Source organism: Diplotaxodon limnothrissa, linkage group LG15, assembly GCF_057381915.1.
Source record: "Diplotaxodon limnothrissa isolate DT_005_m linkage group LG15, D_limnothrissa_male_GT1.1, whole genome shotgun sequence".
In the NCBI taxonomy this organism is placed as follows: domain Eukaryota; kingdom Metazoa; phylum Chordata; class Actinopteri; order Cichliformes; family Cichlidae; genus Diplotaxodon; species Diplotaxodon limnothrissa.
The window spans coordinates 16196015-16214701 of record NC_140610.1 but is presented as its reverse complement, the minus strand read 5'-3'; the positions used below and the strand labels follow the sequence as shown (position 1 = coordinate 16214701).

General features: G+C 42.3%; 1 protein-coding gene across 1 annotated transcript in view; it reads right to left on the bottom strand.

Annotated features, from left to right (window-relative positions):
* Positions 1–17514, bottom strand: part of LOC146617316 (brain-enriched guanylate kinase-associated protein) — a 39679-nt gene extending 22165 nt beyond the window's left edge. The window contains exons 1-2 of the mRNA XM_085371926.1: positions 16636–17514; positions 12400–12437 (exon numbers count right to left, since the gene is read on the bottom strand). Coding sequence (XP_085228052.1) covers positions 12400–12437; positions 16636–17514 — 917 coding nt within the window. The remainder of the gene's footprint in view (positions 1–12399; positions 12438–16635) is intronic.
* Between the last annotated feature and the right edge of the window lie 1173 nt (positions 17515–18687).

Here is an 18687-nt window from a genome sequence, read left to right as displayed (position 1 = left end):
TGTCCATTTCATGCGTAGGAGAAGCAAAGCATGACATTCACGGGATGGACCAGTGGGTCTATTACACACTTTGTCAGTATACTGGGTTAAAGTACTTCAGAAACTGCTGATCTGCTGGGATTTTCCCACAAACCCATCTCTAGGGTTTAAAGAGAAAGCATTTGACAACATCTGTTGACTGTGATACAAAAGCAGCAATCACTCATGAAACAAAGGTATGCAGAAGAGCATCTCTAAACAAGCTACTGATCAAACCTTTGCACAGATGTGCTACAGTAGCAGAAGACCATACTGGGTGCCACTCCTGTCAACTAAGAACAGGAAACTGAAGCTACAATTCATACATGCTCATTAAAACTGGACAAAAGAACCTTGGAAAAACATTCCCTGGTCTATGAATCTCAATTACTAAAGTGACATTCAGATGGTAGGATCAGATTTTGGCATACAGCATGGATCCATCCCGCCTTGCATGATGGTGTAATGGTGTAGACAATGTTTTCTTGGCACACTTTGGGCCCCTTAGTACCAGTGAAGGAATGTTTCCAGCACCTTGTTAAATCTGTGCCTCAAAGATTTAAGAGCGTCCAACCAATTAATATTAAGATGTACCTAATAAAGCGCCCGGTGAGTACATTCTGTGTATATTTTTATTTCTTAAATTAAAGGCTCCCACAAACAGCTTGTCTGCATCTTCTTCTAAAATCTAAGTTCCCCCCACTCAGTTTAGGGAACATTTGGGGAACTGAAAACCTGATTTTGAATGAGAAGTATTCTTTTGTGACCACAAATGCTGTATATTAAAAGAAAAAATGCTAATTGTTTGACATGGAAAAACACGCAAAGAAGCACTAAGCTGCCTAATCACTGACACGCTGTGAGTGTGGTTTGATGAAATTTTGAAAGCACTCTGGAACATAAGCAAACAACCCCCACAACTGCCTTCATACAAAAAATGAAATGTTTGAAACATTTGTCTATATCTTTTTAAAAAAACATAAATGTTCACAAAACTTTTCTACGTTCTTAAATATTGTGTTTAATGCTGAATTGTTTGCTTGTGGTCAGGAGCCATTAGACAAAATCTGTTGGAGGTTAAAAAAAACTGCTTCTGGGTCCTGGCAGGACATAGACTTGTTTCATGTCACTAGTGGTGGGGGAAAGTCTCCTGTGACAGGCGGATATCAGACTTATCAGTAAAAACAAACATCCCTTGCAGACTCAGTGTCTTCATCTCGTATATGTCCAAACACAAAGAAGAGGAGCTGACACATCCAGGCAGTGTGAATGAAGGAGTTTGACAAGCCTGAAAGACTGAAAGTCTTTTGTATAAATATTTCCTCCATCCCTCCAGTCCTCTGCGTCTTGGTGGCGTCCGCAGCACAGGTGCAGCCTTCAGCACACAGACAAATGGCGCATGTTATTGAATGAGACAGGCTGTCAAAGCTTGATCAAAGCTCCTCTGATCCGAGCAGCGGGCTGACCATCCGGGAAGGAAGCAATGACCGACTGTGGATGGGACTGCAGCGAGTTACAGCTCATGTTTGGGGTGTTGTACCCACTGATATTGTGTACACACACGCACGTATTATGAAATAAAGAAACATGTTGATCTACTAATGCCCAGTTGTTGGGAGGTGACTTCTGCTACTGGCTGAGAAGGCAGGGAGACATGTACTCCTCCAGATGGTGACAGCTCACTACCGCCACTGGAGCCTTCACTCCAGCTGCTCCCCTCTGAGTCATACCAGCTTCGAATATGTGTGTGCGCGCGTGTGTGTGTTTAAGATTTGGCAGGTGCGAGCATGTATTTGAGAGCATTAAAGTGGCAGAAATGTGTGAGTTTATCCATGCAGGTGTACGCTTGATTGTCCGTATGCATATGTACACATTTGTTTGTATCTATAAGTCTAGGTGTGTTCCTGCTTGTGCGTTCGTGTGTGTGTGTGCCTGTGTTTACTCTGCGGCACAAGCTCTGCCTATTCAACCTCCTTCTCCCAGGCTTGAATTAAAGTAACGCTGTCTGCCATAAAAGTGAAAAAGGACAGCTGTTAGCGACACGTCTCAGGCCCCATCAGGCGTCCGCTGTCAAAACGCCAACGCACAACCGCGCACGCAACACCCTCGCTCATTCACTCGCTTGCTTGCTTCTTCGTCTTCCTTGTGCCCATCCTCACACTGCAGCAAAACCTTACAAGGGGCTCGTTCGGATGGCGGTGCCTGCCACCCACTCGTGCCACGCTGACATTCGAGAGCATTGAAAAGAAGAGGAAGAGGAGGAGGGCATTAAAGTTGTGGAATGAGGGAGATGGAAAAGTAGAGGGGTGTGTGTGTGTTTGTGAGGGGGGGGGGGGGGGGGGGGGTTGCTAGCCAGAGTATTTACAATAAAGCCAAAGACATTAAAGAGGAAGCGAGCTTTGCCAAATTACAAAGGAAAAGCAAATAGAGCGGGTGTGAAGTCTCTGCTGAAAAGTCATCATTTCTTTACCTCCTTCCTCTCCTTTTCCTCGCCTCTTCCGTCAATCTCTTTCTTCCTTCCTGGCTTCCTGATTGCATCTACCTTTCAGCAAGATTGGCTCTCAGGAAAAACCCTTATCACAGGCCCAGACCTCAGCATTAGAGCGGGGGAACCCGAGTGGCTGACTCATCCAGCAGCAGGGAAAGAAGGCAGAGATGATGCTCTTTCTGGCCCCTGTGCCTTCGGATTAACAACCTGCAGTAGTCACTCAGTCCAATGGCATGTACAGTATGACTCAACCACCTCACAGACAAAAATCAGCTTTCAAATTAGGGTGCTATTCTGTCAGTGTGTGTGGGTTTATGTCTTAGCTGTTTCTCGGTCCTGCATTGATTAACTCGGGAGCAGACACCTAAGTAGTTTCACAGCAACTACCAACATCATTAGCGGCAGCAGGGGATAATGACCCGCTGAACGGATTTCACGTGCTGCTGATTGCACCCGGCACTGGGGAGTGTGAAATCACGACAACATCCCGAGAGGATTTTAGAATGAGCGGAAGAGGTGATGGAGGCTCGCCGATCCCAAATACAAACAGTTCTGTTCTGCCAAAACTGAAGGAGTGAACACAGAGAACAGAGTCCAACATCAACCACAGAATAAGCTGCAGGCAGACATTTAGACGTAGAAAATGGCACCGCGTTAAAAAGAGGGTTTGATACAGGCACCGGTATAATGATGAAATGCAAAGCTAGAGAACTGGTTTGAATGTTATCTGTTTATTTATCTTCCAAGAGTGCCTCTACCACTTAATACATTAACACTTTCCCTACCAGAGTATTGTTTTCAGCATACCACTCATTTGTGATTCCCTAATTATTCAAGCCTCCTCACGGCATTTTTGTTCAGGGAATATATAAACACATAATACCCTCGCCTGTCACTTCATTATGTATACCTGTTCAGCTGCTTGTTAATGCAAGTATCTTGTCGGCCACTCAATGCATGTATTCATGTAGACATGGCCATTAGAAGATTAGGAATTGTTGTATGATGGTAGGGTCAGAATTAGTTGTAAACACCATGAAAGCATGGATTCATCCTCACTTGTATCAACGGTTTAGGCTGCTGGTGGTGTAATGGTGATTGCGTTTCTCATTTTTGGACCATTCTCAGTAGATCCTAGTAGATCAGCAGCTTCTGAAATACTAAGTCCAGCTGATACGAACAACCATGTCACATTGAAACCCTCTTTCTTCCCCTTTCTGATTCTCTGTTTGAACTTCAGCTTCACCCCATTCCTGCAAACGTAAAAATGCTTTGAGCTGCTGCCATGTGATTGGCTGTTAATGAGCAGTTGAATGGTGTACCTAATGAAATGGTCAGGTAGGTATGTTGGGTTTATGGAGGCTTATTGTGCTTTTGACTGAGTGCATTTGGGCAGTCCCTGGAAGAAATTTGTTTTCCATGTCCGAATCAAAAATTTGATATTTGAATGCCAAATAAATTTTTAAAAAAAATCAGAAGCCACATCCTTGGCCACGGCCATTTTTCTACTTTGCCATTTTAAAGAGCGTGATCAAATCCACTCCAGAACTGAACTGCTTCTATTCTTGCCCATGCTTCAAGTCTTGATCACGTTTTATTTAATGGCTTTGCAGTTTTTACAGAATCCTGCTGGAAAACAACACAATACATGACACAGATCATTTAAATGACTCTGCAAATACTTCTTTCACCTTGAGGAACTACAGAAATAGCTTTCAAATTTGCAAATAGACTCTGTATATTTTTATATATTTTATTTATTGACTCTATTTAATTTGTAAAATATGTGTATACACACACACACACACACACACACGTAGAAAAACATTTAGTATACACATCCAGAATTTTTTATTTTTTATTTTATTTATTTATTATTATTATTATTATTATTATTATTTTATTTTTTTTTTGCATATACTATTATATATTGTACATATATTTATTAGTTTCAGATTTAGCCATTCGTATATTTTGCCTGTTTATGTTATTGTATTTTGCACAACTCTGTTGCTTGTGAAGCTCGCACACAAGAATTTCACTCGCATGTGCTGTACCAATGTACCTGCACATGTGATGTGACAATAAAAAGTGATTTGATTTAATAAAAAAAACAAAGATAAAATTCAAGCTAGGAGCCTCAGAGTGGCAAAAACAATGACCTATGCGTTCCTAAAAGAACAAACCCGCACACTGAGCGCATTAAAAACATAAAAACATGCTGCTCTACAAAAAAAAATGAGCTCATCCTTCAGACAAGATACTCATAGTGCCAGCGAAGCCTTCCGAGAGCTGTCCTAGCAAAGACGCTGAGATCACGTCTTTCTCGACCCAGAATACACCCTCTCACAATAACCCCAACTTTTAAACTCTTTCACAAGTTGAAACCAAAGTTTTCCCACTGATTACTTTGTTCCATCTCAGTGGTTCTGAATTACTTTCACAATTTAAATTTTCCCAGAAAGGATGAGAGCAGAAAATAAATAAATAAATAAATAAATAAATAAAAGCATTTCTGTCCACAGTCTTTTCATTTTTATCCATTTATTTATTTATTTTGCTGGTTGGAAAGAGGAAAAAGAAATACAGCTGTGAAAATGCTGTTGTGGTGCAAAAAAACAAGGCCAGTGTTTGCCACGTTTGCAACCACAACCAAAAGCAGACGGGATGGAAAAACACAAGCGGCTTTCAAACGGGTTCAGCTCATTAAAAATAGAACAGACACAAACACACATGGATGCACGTGCACACATGTGTATACACACATACACGCACACACGCATGCACAGCACGCCACCCACCATCGCAGCATGCTGTTTACGAGTGGAGCTCGAATGGACAGGTAGTGATTAGATGCAACAAAGGAACAACCTCTGCATATCTAGCCTGCAGTGTAGTGCTCTGTGTTTCTGTGCGTGTATGTGTGTGTGTGAGTTTCCTCAGCATTTACCTCGTGCACTTATACACAGATGTACTTACTGGTCCATCCATAACTCTCAAGAGGCTGCCTAAAAAGCCTCAACTCAGGGATGCATGAAAGGATCTTTAAAAAAACACAGAGAGGCACTATATTGGGAAGACGCAATATAGCACTAATAACTTTCCAGCATAGCCCCATTAATGTAGCGGCTTGGAAAGAAAACAAGGGTAATCTGTGACCTCCGGCTTGACCGAGGCAAACAAGCTGCAGACATTTGCTTGAAAAGCTTTAATTTATCTGTTTAATTTTCTTCTAAACTCTCACAGGTTGATACTCTTTATTACAAAGGTCCCTGCAGTTTGGCTTTTAAATGCTTTATGGCTTGGTTAAAAAAGAAGGTTTTGAATAACAGTTCAACATTTTAAGAAATGCATTTATTTGATTTGAGAAGATGGGTTCTACAATTGTATCTGTCCAACAGCAATGTAACCTCTTGTGCAGGCATGAGTTTGTGTCAGACTTTTAACAGATGGGAATTTTACATGGCGTCTGCTATTTTCACAGGCATGCTAACTAGAGATTTAGCCCACAGCCACTGAACTGACATCTCATCTGGAGCTGCGTATCTTAAAATCTTGCATGATTCCTACGATTAGTACAAAAACATGTTTTTTATATGTTGCGTTCATTTTATATGATGCCCGGCATGACGGAAAACCCCTACAGGTCTCAGAGTGGTGTCTCGTATTCATGTAGTGTAAAGTACGCTTGCCCTATTTTTATGGAAAGGGTAAAAAACAAAAAAAGGGATTTATAATTTGTTTTGCCTCAGCGTCTTGATGACTTGTGCTCACTGCCGGGTTTTACATCTTACATCTAGTTGTAAGAAAGGTAAGCTTGCACGTATCTCTGTGATGCCAGAAACATCTGACAGAACAAGCCAAAGAGCCCAAAATCACAACCCAGAGGAACCAAAATATCCAGTGCAATGTCCCGATGACTGGTGTCATTTTTAGCCTGGCGATTCATCTTACATGCACCTTTTTTTAGAAATCCTTCAAATTACCCTTGATATTAAGCTTCAGAGCTGCTTGTGTTGTTGGATTTTGTTATAGTAAGAGCAGAAACCTTGTACTTATCTATGTGACACCAGCAACTTCTGTGTGAAGGACCAAAAAGCTCTCCAGAGAGTGATCCGTACAGCAGAACGCTGCTGCAGGATTGCTCTCCCCCCGCTTCAGGACACCTACACCAGGAGATGCCGGACTAGAGCAGCGCAGATACTGAAGGACCCGTCCCATCCTGGCAACAAACTGTTCCAACTTCTGCAATCTGGTAGAAGGTTCCGCATCTTCCGGGCAAGGACAGAGAGACTCAAGAGGAGCTTCTATCCCCAAGCCATCCGTGCCCTAAACACACACACCCGCCCGCTCACATCATCTATAATTGACTGAGACAGGACTCTCTTCCAGACACTCTAAACCAAGGCACAATGTACATTTCAATTCCTTTAACTTTAAATATGTTTATATTGTCTATCCTGTAAAATAGTCAGATGTCTATTCATATTAATGTACAGAATTCACCTGCTAGCTGCTACTACTGCACATTCACCCAGTGTATATGTATGTATATATATATATATATATATATATAATGTTCTTCCTCTACACCCCCCCCCCCCCCCCCCCCAATTTTTGCACATGTCGAGGAGCGTGTCAGACTACATTTCACTGTGTGTTATACTTGTATAACTATGCATGTGACAAATAAAGAACCTTGAACCTTGAACCTTCTAAAACACATGTTTGAGAATTTTATCCAAACCACTCTTATGCAGGGGTTATGCAAAGGTTAGCAACCATTTAGTGAATACTGCTGTATTTTTATAGACTGTATACAAAAGACGGATTTCTGGGTCTGAAAATTAACAAGTTTAGCATTATAGTTCTGTGCTAAACACTATTTTAGCTCACTTACCAGCTATATTTTAGCATTACCATTCTTCGTCATTGGCTTTCACAGTGGCTTCTGTTCAGAAAAAATCTAACTCTCACTTTAAAATTCATTAAAATGGTGTCACTTCCATTGACCACAAACTGACCTACAATGCTGATTACTATGTAAATGTCCAATTCAAGTCAAATTACAAAAAAATTGAGTTATAGCCGCTGTCATATTAGGCAGGCTTCATCACAATGAGGAATAAATCTGGACCAGCACAACCTGACCGCTGGTGCTGAAGAAGGCAAAGGGGAGGAGAAATAATGGGGTTAAGATAATAAGATAGGCTTAATGGCCCCTGGGGGAGCTCTCAGAGCTTCAGGATAGAGAGACCTACAGACAGTGTGGGAGAGAGAGGCTGACTGGTCAGACCACAGAGGACAGTGGAGAGCATCAGTCTGTCAGAGCAACACTGTCCACTTCAGCAGGTCAAAACTAAGTTCTCGCCTCTTCAGAGCAGCCTCTCTCCCACGCCGCTTTCAAACACGTCCTCTCTGTTGCTCTAACATCTCTCTATCTATAATGATCAGCCAAAACTCCCCTTTCAGAACAGCTCAGGGAATCTGAAGGTGCCCTGAGGTCTTCGTAGTTCTCATCATTCTGACTTAGGGGACACTCCATAGAATTGCAACAAAAGTCTGTTAATTTTCCAGCTGTTTCAAGCCACAAATAGTCATTTCTCAGAAGGAGAAAAACAAAGTTATGTAAATATACTGCAAGTTTTATGTATCTGCAATCGATAAACAGCACCCACCACAGTGAGGTCCCAGCCAGAGCTTCATTTTGGCAGCATTTTACACGTGTTTATTGTGGAGAATTCCTCAGACTGCCAACAGGATGGAATTGCACAAAAGTACAGACAGTTCTGTTTATTTTGGAGCTGGATGGGTCAATAATGTTGCTGTTTGGAGGGGGAAGGAGGAACACTATATGGAAAAAAGTGCACATATACAATAAACCTAAAGGAGCTACCTAAGGAGTTTGATAATGATCGTGGTCTACTGCTTTGTGGTTCAACTTTGCATTAACAGTAGATCAACTGAGAGTTGATCATGGAATATGCCACAATGGTGGTGGCATCCTACTACAGTACTACGCTTGAATTCAGTGAGCTCTTTCACAAATTAAACCCATTCATTCACAAATGGCTGTAAAGGCAGACTACGTGACCACATGGTTGATTTTATAAACATGAGACTGAAAACCTGAATTCAACGATTAAAAGATGTTGCTCCTATATGGACAAGAGATTGTATCCATCTCATGCTGATCCAGTTTATGGGTATTAGTAGTAATATTTTTGAACAGCTTGAGGTTTGTCTCATAATTGTGAGTTTAAATGACTCACTCTGAATGCCATTGATGTCTTGCATATAGTAGGCTATATTTTTTGTTATCTACCTTGGGACTAAAAATATAAACTAGCCATTTTGCTAAAATCTGTAATGTTTCTGTCTCATGCAGTATTTTGAGACTAATGTCCATTAACGGGCGACATCTCTATGAAATAAACCAGTTTAAAAGAAACCAGAGTTGCTATGGAAAAGGATGGATTGGTACAAAATGGCCAAAGAAACTGGACTGAGGGACTTCCAAGTGCATCCAAGTTAACAGCTGGCAGAACAAACGGGGAAAGCCCCTGTTTGTCCTCTAGGTAGGCGTTCCTATAGCGATGTAATATTGCGTGAAAACTATGAATACACGTATGAATATGATCACAAGCAGCAGATCTTTTTGTCAATCCTCTGACTCCCACAACCTGCCATCACTGTTCTGGAAATGTTTCAACGCAAACAATCTTGCCCTTGTCGGAGTCACTCTGGTGTCCACCTTGCCCCATTTCGGCACCATTTATCCACCATGTTGACTTTGAAAACTGTTCACTAACCTGCGACAACATCCCAGACGCTGACAGGTGCCTTTGCTATAACATAAACATGGCCGTTTGACTCATTTATAATAGAGCAGCTGCCCAGTGTTCTATATGTATTATTAGCATCAAATAGAAACAATAATAACTGAAACACAGCACAAACAGCGACTACCACACGAACGAGCAGAGAAAAACCTTCCAGTTGGCAAATTTAAGTTCAAATTAAACGGCACTGGAAGACTTCAGGAGAGCCTTTTATTTGTGTTCTTGCCAAGAATTAGATGAGAAAACTGATATCACTCTCATACCACTGGCAGCCAGTCTGGATTAGGAAACAGGCAGCGTGGCTCTGTCGCAAGGAACAAAGTCCACAAAGCAGCACGAATGAAACTCAATAATTGACATGTATCGTGTTCATTTGAGCTGTGGAATAACCAAGCTATAAAAACTACAAGCTGCTTTTGTGCAGATTAAATGAAGAAGACAGGACATGTTAATTAGTGAGCTTCAGAGGAGTAGGAAGATTCGGTTTACCTTCAGATCGAGGCCGAGACATTATCGCGGACTAACTGAGCTTTTTTAAAAGAAAACAAAAAACAAAAGTGCAGAAACATAATGAATACAGATCCCTCCCTTTAGGGCACAAAGGGTCACTGAATGACTTAATGACTAAAAGAAAAAGATCTGTGGTCTTCAAAGTCACCAGAGTTCAAGCCAAGTGAACACCTGGCAGGTCACGTGTTGGATAACTCTCTCCACCACCATCATTAACACATCAAATGAGTGAGTGCCTATTTATAGCTCATATCCCAGTGAGCATTTAAGCTCATATCTGGCCTCTTCATGACACTTTATGTTGTTCTTTCTTTAATCTGTATATATCTAAAAAGATCTACTTAAAAACAGGCTTAAAAAGACCAAGATATAAAGTGCAGGATACATTCTGAAACTTAACAGTATGAAGCACCTTTTAATCGCCTTCTCTTCCTGTATAATGAGGGTTCTTAATGTGCATATATTATTCTGAAATTATATCCAGTCGCAGTGGGTTTGATGGAAGAAAAAAAATGTCATCAATCATCCTAAAAATCTAAAAACTAACCCAGACTTTTGTTTTACTGCCTCTCAAGGACGTCACTTCCATCACCGCTCACCGAGACAGCGGCATAATAATTTTGCTCAATCTTTGGCTGTCAATCATGCTTTTTAAAAAGCGGTATCAATCTTATATTTAAAATAAAACCCTTCACACTGTTATTCATCCGCTAGAGTATTCTGACAACGATTTTTTTTAAACTCCTTGAAACTTTAAATCTGTTTAATCCACCCGAGGTCTCCTCTGCGTTGGAGCTCCAATGTGTCGCTATGCAAAATTTACATCTCCATCTCCAGGGCCCTGACACATGAGCCCGGACAAGAGAGGGACAGGGATTGCGAAAGAGGAAGAGAGAGTGAGCGAGAGAGCAGGAGCAACGGAGTGTGAGAGATTTCAGGACATTTCATCATTTAGACTCGAAGGCATCTCGCAGATATGGTGGGGTGGGGGGGATGAAGAGGTAGGGTCAGACTCTCAGGTGGGTCCTGATTTCTCTTTAACCCCATCACAGCTTGCTTATAGGCTACAGGTGACCTGGTTTCCTATGCAAAAAGCGAGCAGAATAGACACGGGGCTACCCCCCTCTTATTTCGGCACAGCTGCTATAATTCAATTAAAGCTGTGACACAGAGGTGAGGACAATTGATGCCTCCTATTAAAGAAACACCCCGTCAAGATTAATTACCCCTCGTCGACTGGTTAAATGGCTTTTAAACTGTAATCTTCCTGAAATCGTAATAACACCATCGGTAATCTAACACAAAAGGAAAAGCTTGGGATCTGTTTTCATCTGAGCCGGATTAATAATGGTTCATTAGTACTGGTATTAATTAAAACATGTCTACTGTAGGCCAGTGAGGTGCAAAACAGAGAGTGGGAAGTAGAGGGAGGGGGGGTGGCCCCTGCATCTCGTCATGTTTCCGCTGCTGCTCTATTTCTCTGAAATACTTAAATCAGAAAAGTGGGCGAGCACCTGCAATTTTGTAATGAGCTCATTAAAATCCGTCTACACCAGCACGCGCTCACGTTTGTGTTTTTTTGACTGTCATGTTGAAAAACATACAGATCAGAGCTGCTCTTGCTTAAGTATTCGTGGTGGAAAAACAGCGTTATCATGCAGAGTAATTAATCAGTGTTACAGGTGCATTCCGACAGGTGACAGTCCAAAAATCACACAGAAACCAATGTGTAACAGTCGTGGATGGACATTTTGGGAACCTGAAAAGATTCAAGATTATTTCAAATAAAAAAAATAAATAAAAAAAAACTCCTGATTGATCTGTTTGGAAAAAAGCTTTTACAGTAACGCCATAGTCACTGCAGCGGATTTCCAGCCAAGAGGTTCCCCGCATGGAACCGTGTCAGCCTTCTTCTGCAAAATACACCCTTTTATCTTTGACAAAGTATCAGAGAAGAGGCATCATTCCTAACAGCGCTGCATCAGTAAACAGAGAGCACGGCAAGTGCAGCCACATCACGTACAGATGAGCACATAAACACACATATTCACACGCAACCAAAAGCAAATCAAAGATGCAAACAGTGAAGCAGTACCTTCCGCTCGCGCAGAGCTTCATCCTGAAGACCGAGAGATAAAAATCCTGCTGCCGGAGCCTCGCCGGGGATGGAGAAAACCCCCTCTCTATATGCTATCTGGATTGGTTTACCCAGCTTTCCCTTAAAGCTCGGAGAAAACCCCCAACACATGCACCCACCCCACCACCTCCTCCTCCACCACTAAAACTGTCGCTGCCACTAGCACCACGCCACTCCAGCAGTAGCAGCAGCAGCGGCAGCAGCTGAGCCAGGAGGAAAGACAAGAGGGAGTGAGGGAGAGACTGTGCAAGAGTAGAAAGACAGAGAGAGAGAGAGACAGGAAGAGTGGGAGGGAAGGAGCTTAAAGGAAGAAGACAGGGAGAACGTGGGGGCGTGATGATGGAGTGCTGAAAGATATGTGCAGAAAAGGAGGGAGAGTGAGAGAGGGAGAGGGTGAAGCTTACCTGATGGTGTCTATGTTGTTCATCACTTCGTCAGGCATCTAAAGGAAATGACAGCATGTTAGTGGAGCGGACCCATCAAACTGGCCCAGAAGCTGCCAAGTGGAGCACCGTTGCAGCACAAACACCCTCCACAAAAAAAAGAAAAGAAAAAGAAAGAACGAGAAAAGAAACATACATATTCAGCAAGCACACTCTGTGTTTCCCTATGTGTTTGTTTATGTCCCCACACTCCCCCCCACTCACATCCGTGCTCCCTCATCTGCTCCTCTTCCCTTTTTCCCTTACTAGTGAGAAATCCCATGCAACGCTCATCAGACTGCGGCCGGATGTGTACATCTGCGCTCACTTGAGGTGAGAAGAGAACAACCGTACCATACCGGGAGTGCGAGGGGAGAGAGTGAGAAAGCGAGGCAAAGGAAAGGGGGAAGAAAGGGAGGGAGGGAGAGTGAAAACCTCCATTGCAGCCAGACTGCAGATACATGGCAAGCCCCCCCATGAGGGATACTGGCAGCGACTCAGTATCTCTGTCGAGGTGCTGAATCAGAGAGAAGGAGCACAGAGGGAAAGAGAGGGAGGAGGATGTGGAGAGAGACATAGAAAGAAGGGGAAACAAGGGGGAGGTGGGGGGGGGGGGTGGAGAGTGGGGAGAACAGGTGGTTCAATCTGTTGAATCTTACATCTCAAGTCCTTGGCTGTTAAGGAGAATAGGTTTTATATGAATCGGCTGCTTTTTTTCCATTTTTCTTTTTTTCAGAAAGCGATGAATTATGCATCGATTTGAGAATATTCCCCCATCTCCGTTCAAATTTAGGCCCGATCGAGGGTGGTATCCACGCTGTTATGTTATCATGTTTCATAATTTGACGAATGCTAGAAAGCAGATTTTACCATCTGCACTTAGGGGAGACGTTCATCCATATTTATCTCCTGTAATTAATGAAGGAAGCAGTCGTTGCGAAGAGATTATTTGAGTCAGATTACCAACAAAACACACCTTAAAGCGGGGGGTGGGGGGAATGCGTGTTCAGTGTGTGTGTGTGTGTGTGTGTGTGTGTGTGTGTGTGTGTGTGTGTGTGTGCACAGCAGAAGGTCAAGTGCAAAGAATGTTTCATTACAAGTACAAGGACTTGTGTGAGGAGATGAAACTTTGCAGCGACACACAGACACTCACACTGAGATGAACGCCAACAGGCTCACATGCCTGCCTCTCAGCCCCCACACACCACCCACCTTTTTTCAAGCAGTTGCTAAGGTGACGGCAAAGGCTGAATTTTAATCAGACAATAAATTAAGGCAATGTGATCTTCTCCTTTATTATTAAATGGGAGCGACACAGAGTTTGAAGATCTGTCAAGTATGTTTTGTTTTTTGGGGGGTGAGAAATGCTAAAAAAAAACAGACCCCAAACCCGGAGATGTAAAACAATAAGCTTGCACGCTTTCTAGTCAGCAAAGCGGTGCACATTTAGCAACTAGGTAACCTCAGCCAAGTGCTTCATCATCCTCATCATCCACCACTGACATGGATGTCATGCTGAGACTGCAAAAATACCCTCGCTGGTTGTAGTAATTGCTGATTGAGCCCTCAGGCTTGTCCTCCCGTGTAATGCACTCTAGTGGTGTAAGCCAGTGGAAACACTGGTTGCTACTCGAGAAGGAAACAGTTGTGCAACAAGGTTCGCTGCTTTCACAGCCATTTTAGCAAGGTTATGTTTCAAACTGAGTAAATGATGGATGTCAAAAAATAAATGCGAGTGGGCTGAGTCAGTAAATGACAGCATTGTTCAGTTCAAATTGTTTGTGTGGAGGAGTTGCTAATGGGTAGAATGCTAATGAGGAGTCCCATAAAAGTCTGCTTATTGGTCAGCATGAAGCAGCGCTCCTGTGCAAACTTACAGACACATCAGTATACCCAGTCTATTGAATCAGCTGAGGATGTCTATGTGGGTCAGCAGGAGAAATCGTACACCCACAGCTCATTCTTGCTCCAAATGATTTACTATTAATTGGAAGCTTTAGCACAGCAGAACTTGCATGGAACACTCATAATGTCATCACCAGGATGACATGCTTTGTCTGCTCTCTGACTACATATTCTAGGTTCAATAATCACCAGTGAGGTGACAACTTTAAAGAGCTTGACTTGGGCGAACCCAAGTCAATTGCAAGCCATATTTTTATAATTAGCAGTAAACTGAATGACTCTGTGTAAGACTCTGAGAGACTCATCGCCCCAAAGCTCGAACTTCTTCTAGACCTAGAGGCGTTTCAGTGGTCATAACTTTAAATGTTTTGCTTTTATCCCAGTGTTCTTTTCAGCAAAATAATAAAAAGCCTGAAAAACAACTGCATATGAGTCAAATCAACACACTGAATAACTAACAGATGGTGGAGAGCAAATCAGAGCTAAAATTAGCGCATAGGTTGGAGGTCAGAAACTCAATTACATTTAAGGTGTCACAGACAAGTATCACATGTGGAGTTCCCCAAGGTTCCATCTTGGGACCCCTTCTGTTTAACATCTACATGCTCCCACTGGCACAGATTATAAACAACAACAAAATAAACTACCACAGCTATGCAGATGACACACAAATATATATCACAATGTCACCAGGAGACCGAGGCCCTGTACAGGCTCTTGGTAAATGCATTGAGGAAATCAATGACTGGTTGTGCCACAATTTTCTCCAGCTAAACAAAAACAAAACTGAGGTAATAGTCTTTGGCGCCAAAGAAAAACGATTACAGGTCACCAGAGAACTTCAATCTATACATCTAAAAACCACAAACCAGGCGAGAAATTTGGGTGTAGTGATGGATGCAGACCTAAACTTAGAAAAACACATTAAGACAATAACAAAGTCAGCTTACTATCACCTCAAGAATATATCAAGGATAAAAGATCTGATGTCTCAACAGGACCTGGAAAAACTAGTCCATGCATTCATCTTTAGTAGGCTTGATTACTGTAACAGCATCTTTACAGGTCTACCTAAAAAATCAGTCAGACAACTACAGCTCATTCAGAACTCTGCTGCTCGAGTCCTCACTAAGACCAAAAAAGTGGACCACATCAGTCCAGCTCTGAGGTCCTTACACTGGCTGCCTGTCCGTCAGAGGATAGACTTTAAAGTTCTGATGCTGGTCTATAAAGCTCTGAATGGTTTAGGACCAAAATACATCAATGACCTCCTGACCCAGTATGAACCATCCAGATCCCTCAGGTCATCTGGATCCGGTCTTTTATCAGTTCCCAGAGTCAGAACCAGACACGGAGAAGCTGCATTCAGCTTTTATGCTCCTTATATCTGGAACAAACTCCCAGAAAGCCTCAGATCAGCTGAAACACTCAGTTTATTTAAATCCAGGTTGAAGACTCACCTGTTCTCAGCTGCATTTGAATAAAGCACCAAATCCACACTTTAAGCTTAAATTTCAAAACTTACATTTAACTACTGATTTTATCTACTGTTCTGATTTTATCTGTTTTGATTTTATATACTGTTGTTTGTTTGTTTGTTAATTAGTTAGTTAGTTTATTTGCTTGTTTTATTCTATTTTAAATCATGCTTTTTATTTGTTCTTGTTTCTAATGTCTCTGTAAAGCACTTTGAATCACCTTGTTGTTGAATTGTGCTATACAAATAAACTTGCCTTGCCTTGCCTTGTGTGGTGTTTGCAGTTCATTTCTACTGCCCTCAAGTGGGCAAAATGCTGGAATGACTATTATGTTTTGTATCTTTCGTTTTGTCTTATATGTGTATGCAAGTAGGCCTCTATATAACATACAGACTGTAAAATGGGATAAAGGCAGGAATGTCAAGTATATGAATGTTTTTCTGGTTCAGATAGCGATAACAAAGTTCTGTAGTGGGGCTATAAAAGTTTCTTTTTAAATTTTCTCCCTATAACTCTTGCTTTAATAATTTATTGTTTTATTTATTTTTATAGCATTCATTTTATATGCAACTGCTTCTTGGATTATTCAAACAAAACTCCACAGACTGCACTAGACAAAGACATTGTAACTCTGTAACATGCCCGTGCTTACTTGAGCTCTTTACGCTCTTAATAATAGAGCAGAAAAATCAGGAATGGCTCACTCAAATCATACAAAGGCTTGATTTACTCAGACGTCTCTTCAAAAACTGAGAGGAACAATTTCCGTTCCAATCACAACATATGTTCAGAGGCCTGGCCTTGATTAAAGACTGGGAAGACTTTCATCACTCACCATGTTGATGCCCCTGGGCAGAGAGATAGATCTGTAGGGGTATCTGGGGAAGTCATAGTGAAACTCAGGAAAGTGACTCTTCATCTTAAATCCTTGACTGAACTCTGGAGGAGGTGGAATCACATATTTCTCATCTATTTGTTCTGGTGTGTCTGCTTTTATCTCCAGGTCATGCAGCTCATCGCCCTTCCTTACAGTGTCGATGTCCGTCTCCAGATACTTTTTTTCTACCAGGTCAGGAGAAGTCCGCTCTTCTGGAGTCTTCTGCTCGGCTAAAGGGCCTTGCTGCTGGGCCATTGAGCAGGGTAGCCTGGGGCTCACCACGTGGATCTCTGCTTGAGGCTGATCAGCATTTGTATTGGTGAAGCCAGAGGGAGATGCTGGTTTTCCAAATGCCTGCAGGCTGTTTGGGTCAAGCACATTAGATGTCACCTCATCCAGGAACTGGGAAAACTTCAGTTTGGCTTCAATCTTTTCCTCCAGTACACACTGTGGTTTGCCGCTTTTAGAGCTGGTGTGTGAAAGTACAGAGCCCCTCCCTTGATGCAGATTTCTGCTGTGGCTGTCTCCTCCCTGCTCTGCCTGTGGATGTCCTCTGCCATGAGGCCTGCTAGAAGGAACTGGTCCAAGCTTTTCAGACTCTCTGTCTCCTCTGAGTCGAGTCTGAAAAGCTTCCTGGCTCTGCTTCTTGATAGACTTGTGCAGGATGCAGGTCACCCCAGAGTTCCAGCTGTGCAGGCTGTCAGTGCCGTCACTGCTACTCCTGCTGCCTCCTGGACTGCTGCTTGGATCGCTGGGGCTAGATGGCTGACTGGGAGAGGACTGGTTAGAAGCAGGGTCTATCAGCTCCTCCAGCCAGACTTGATCACCATTGAACATGGGGGTAGCCGGACTCAAGGGGGCCCATGACTTTGAGAAATGCTGGCCCTTATTTGCTGTGCCTCTCTGAGAGAGGGAGCAGGCTTTGCTGCCTGTCCCATCCATCGGCTTAAGTCCAGTCTACACAGATGTGTCCTCTCTCTAATTGTTTTAAATGGCAGATGATCCATGGTCCAATGGATAGCTCCAATTTTAAAGAGTTCTAACCCAATCCTGTCTCACTATTGTGTAAGCAACCTCACAGCGATCCAATACATTTCACTCTAGGCTGAACAGATGGCCTCCTTCAGTGCCAGGCGAACTCCCTGCTATCACAGGCAAGGGCATCCATAGTCTGAGGCCACAGTCAAATTCACTGAGAGTCACAGTTAATCTGCAGAAGCTCCAGGTTTAGGTTTACTGACAGGGAATTTTCATAAAATCCTAGCCAGTGTCTTTACTATTTGAGCAGACAGTGCTGGTCTTAATTAGACTGTCTATTGATAGCAGAGCAGGCAAAGCTTTTTCAGCTTTTTCCAGGTCAGTGGTTGTAGAAGAGAATTGATCCAACTGAGCACAAGGCAGCTGACACACACACACACACAGACTAGATGGGCTTGCCGAGTAATTGATTGCTGGGATCTCATTAATATCTCATTAAAAGAATAGTCGTAATCATTAAGAAATTCTAAGAGAAATAATAGTAAGTTGGAATTTGAGTTGTCTGTTACAGAATAATGCCAAAAGTAAAAAAGTGAATTTTAGAAATTGTTTTGCAGTGTGCAATTATACTGCTTTATTCAATCTATTCCTCTCAAATGTCTCTGTGTTATGTGTATATCCCATAGTGTATGTTAGAAGAAGGACCTGCATTCCAAAGTCCTGATTTTAGCTTTATGGCTTTTACCATCAATTAACATTAGCAAAGCATCCATATAACATAGATTCAAATGCCTGCTAGTTACTGGTAACTAACAGGAAATAACATGCAAGACTTTCCATCATCAAAACTGCAGCAGGCTTTTACTAAAGATAAATGAAGAGGAATCTAACTATAATAAAAATGCACCAAAAAACACACGAGAATCGGTTTAGTTAGCTACCACACAGCTGTTGGCTCCTACAGCTTTACTGCATCTGTATGGGTTCAAATTGTGGTCATAAATATTTTGTACTTGTAAATCAGGATTTGTA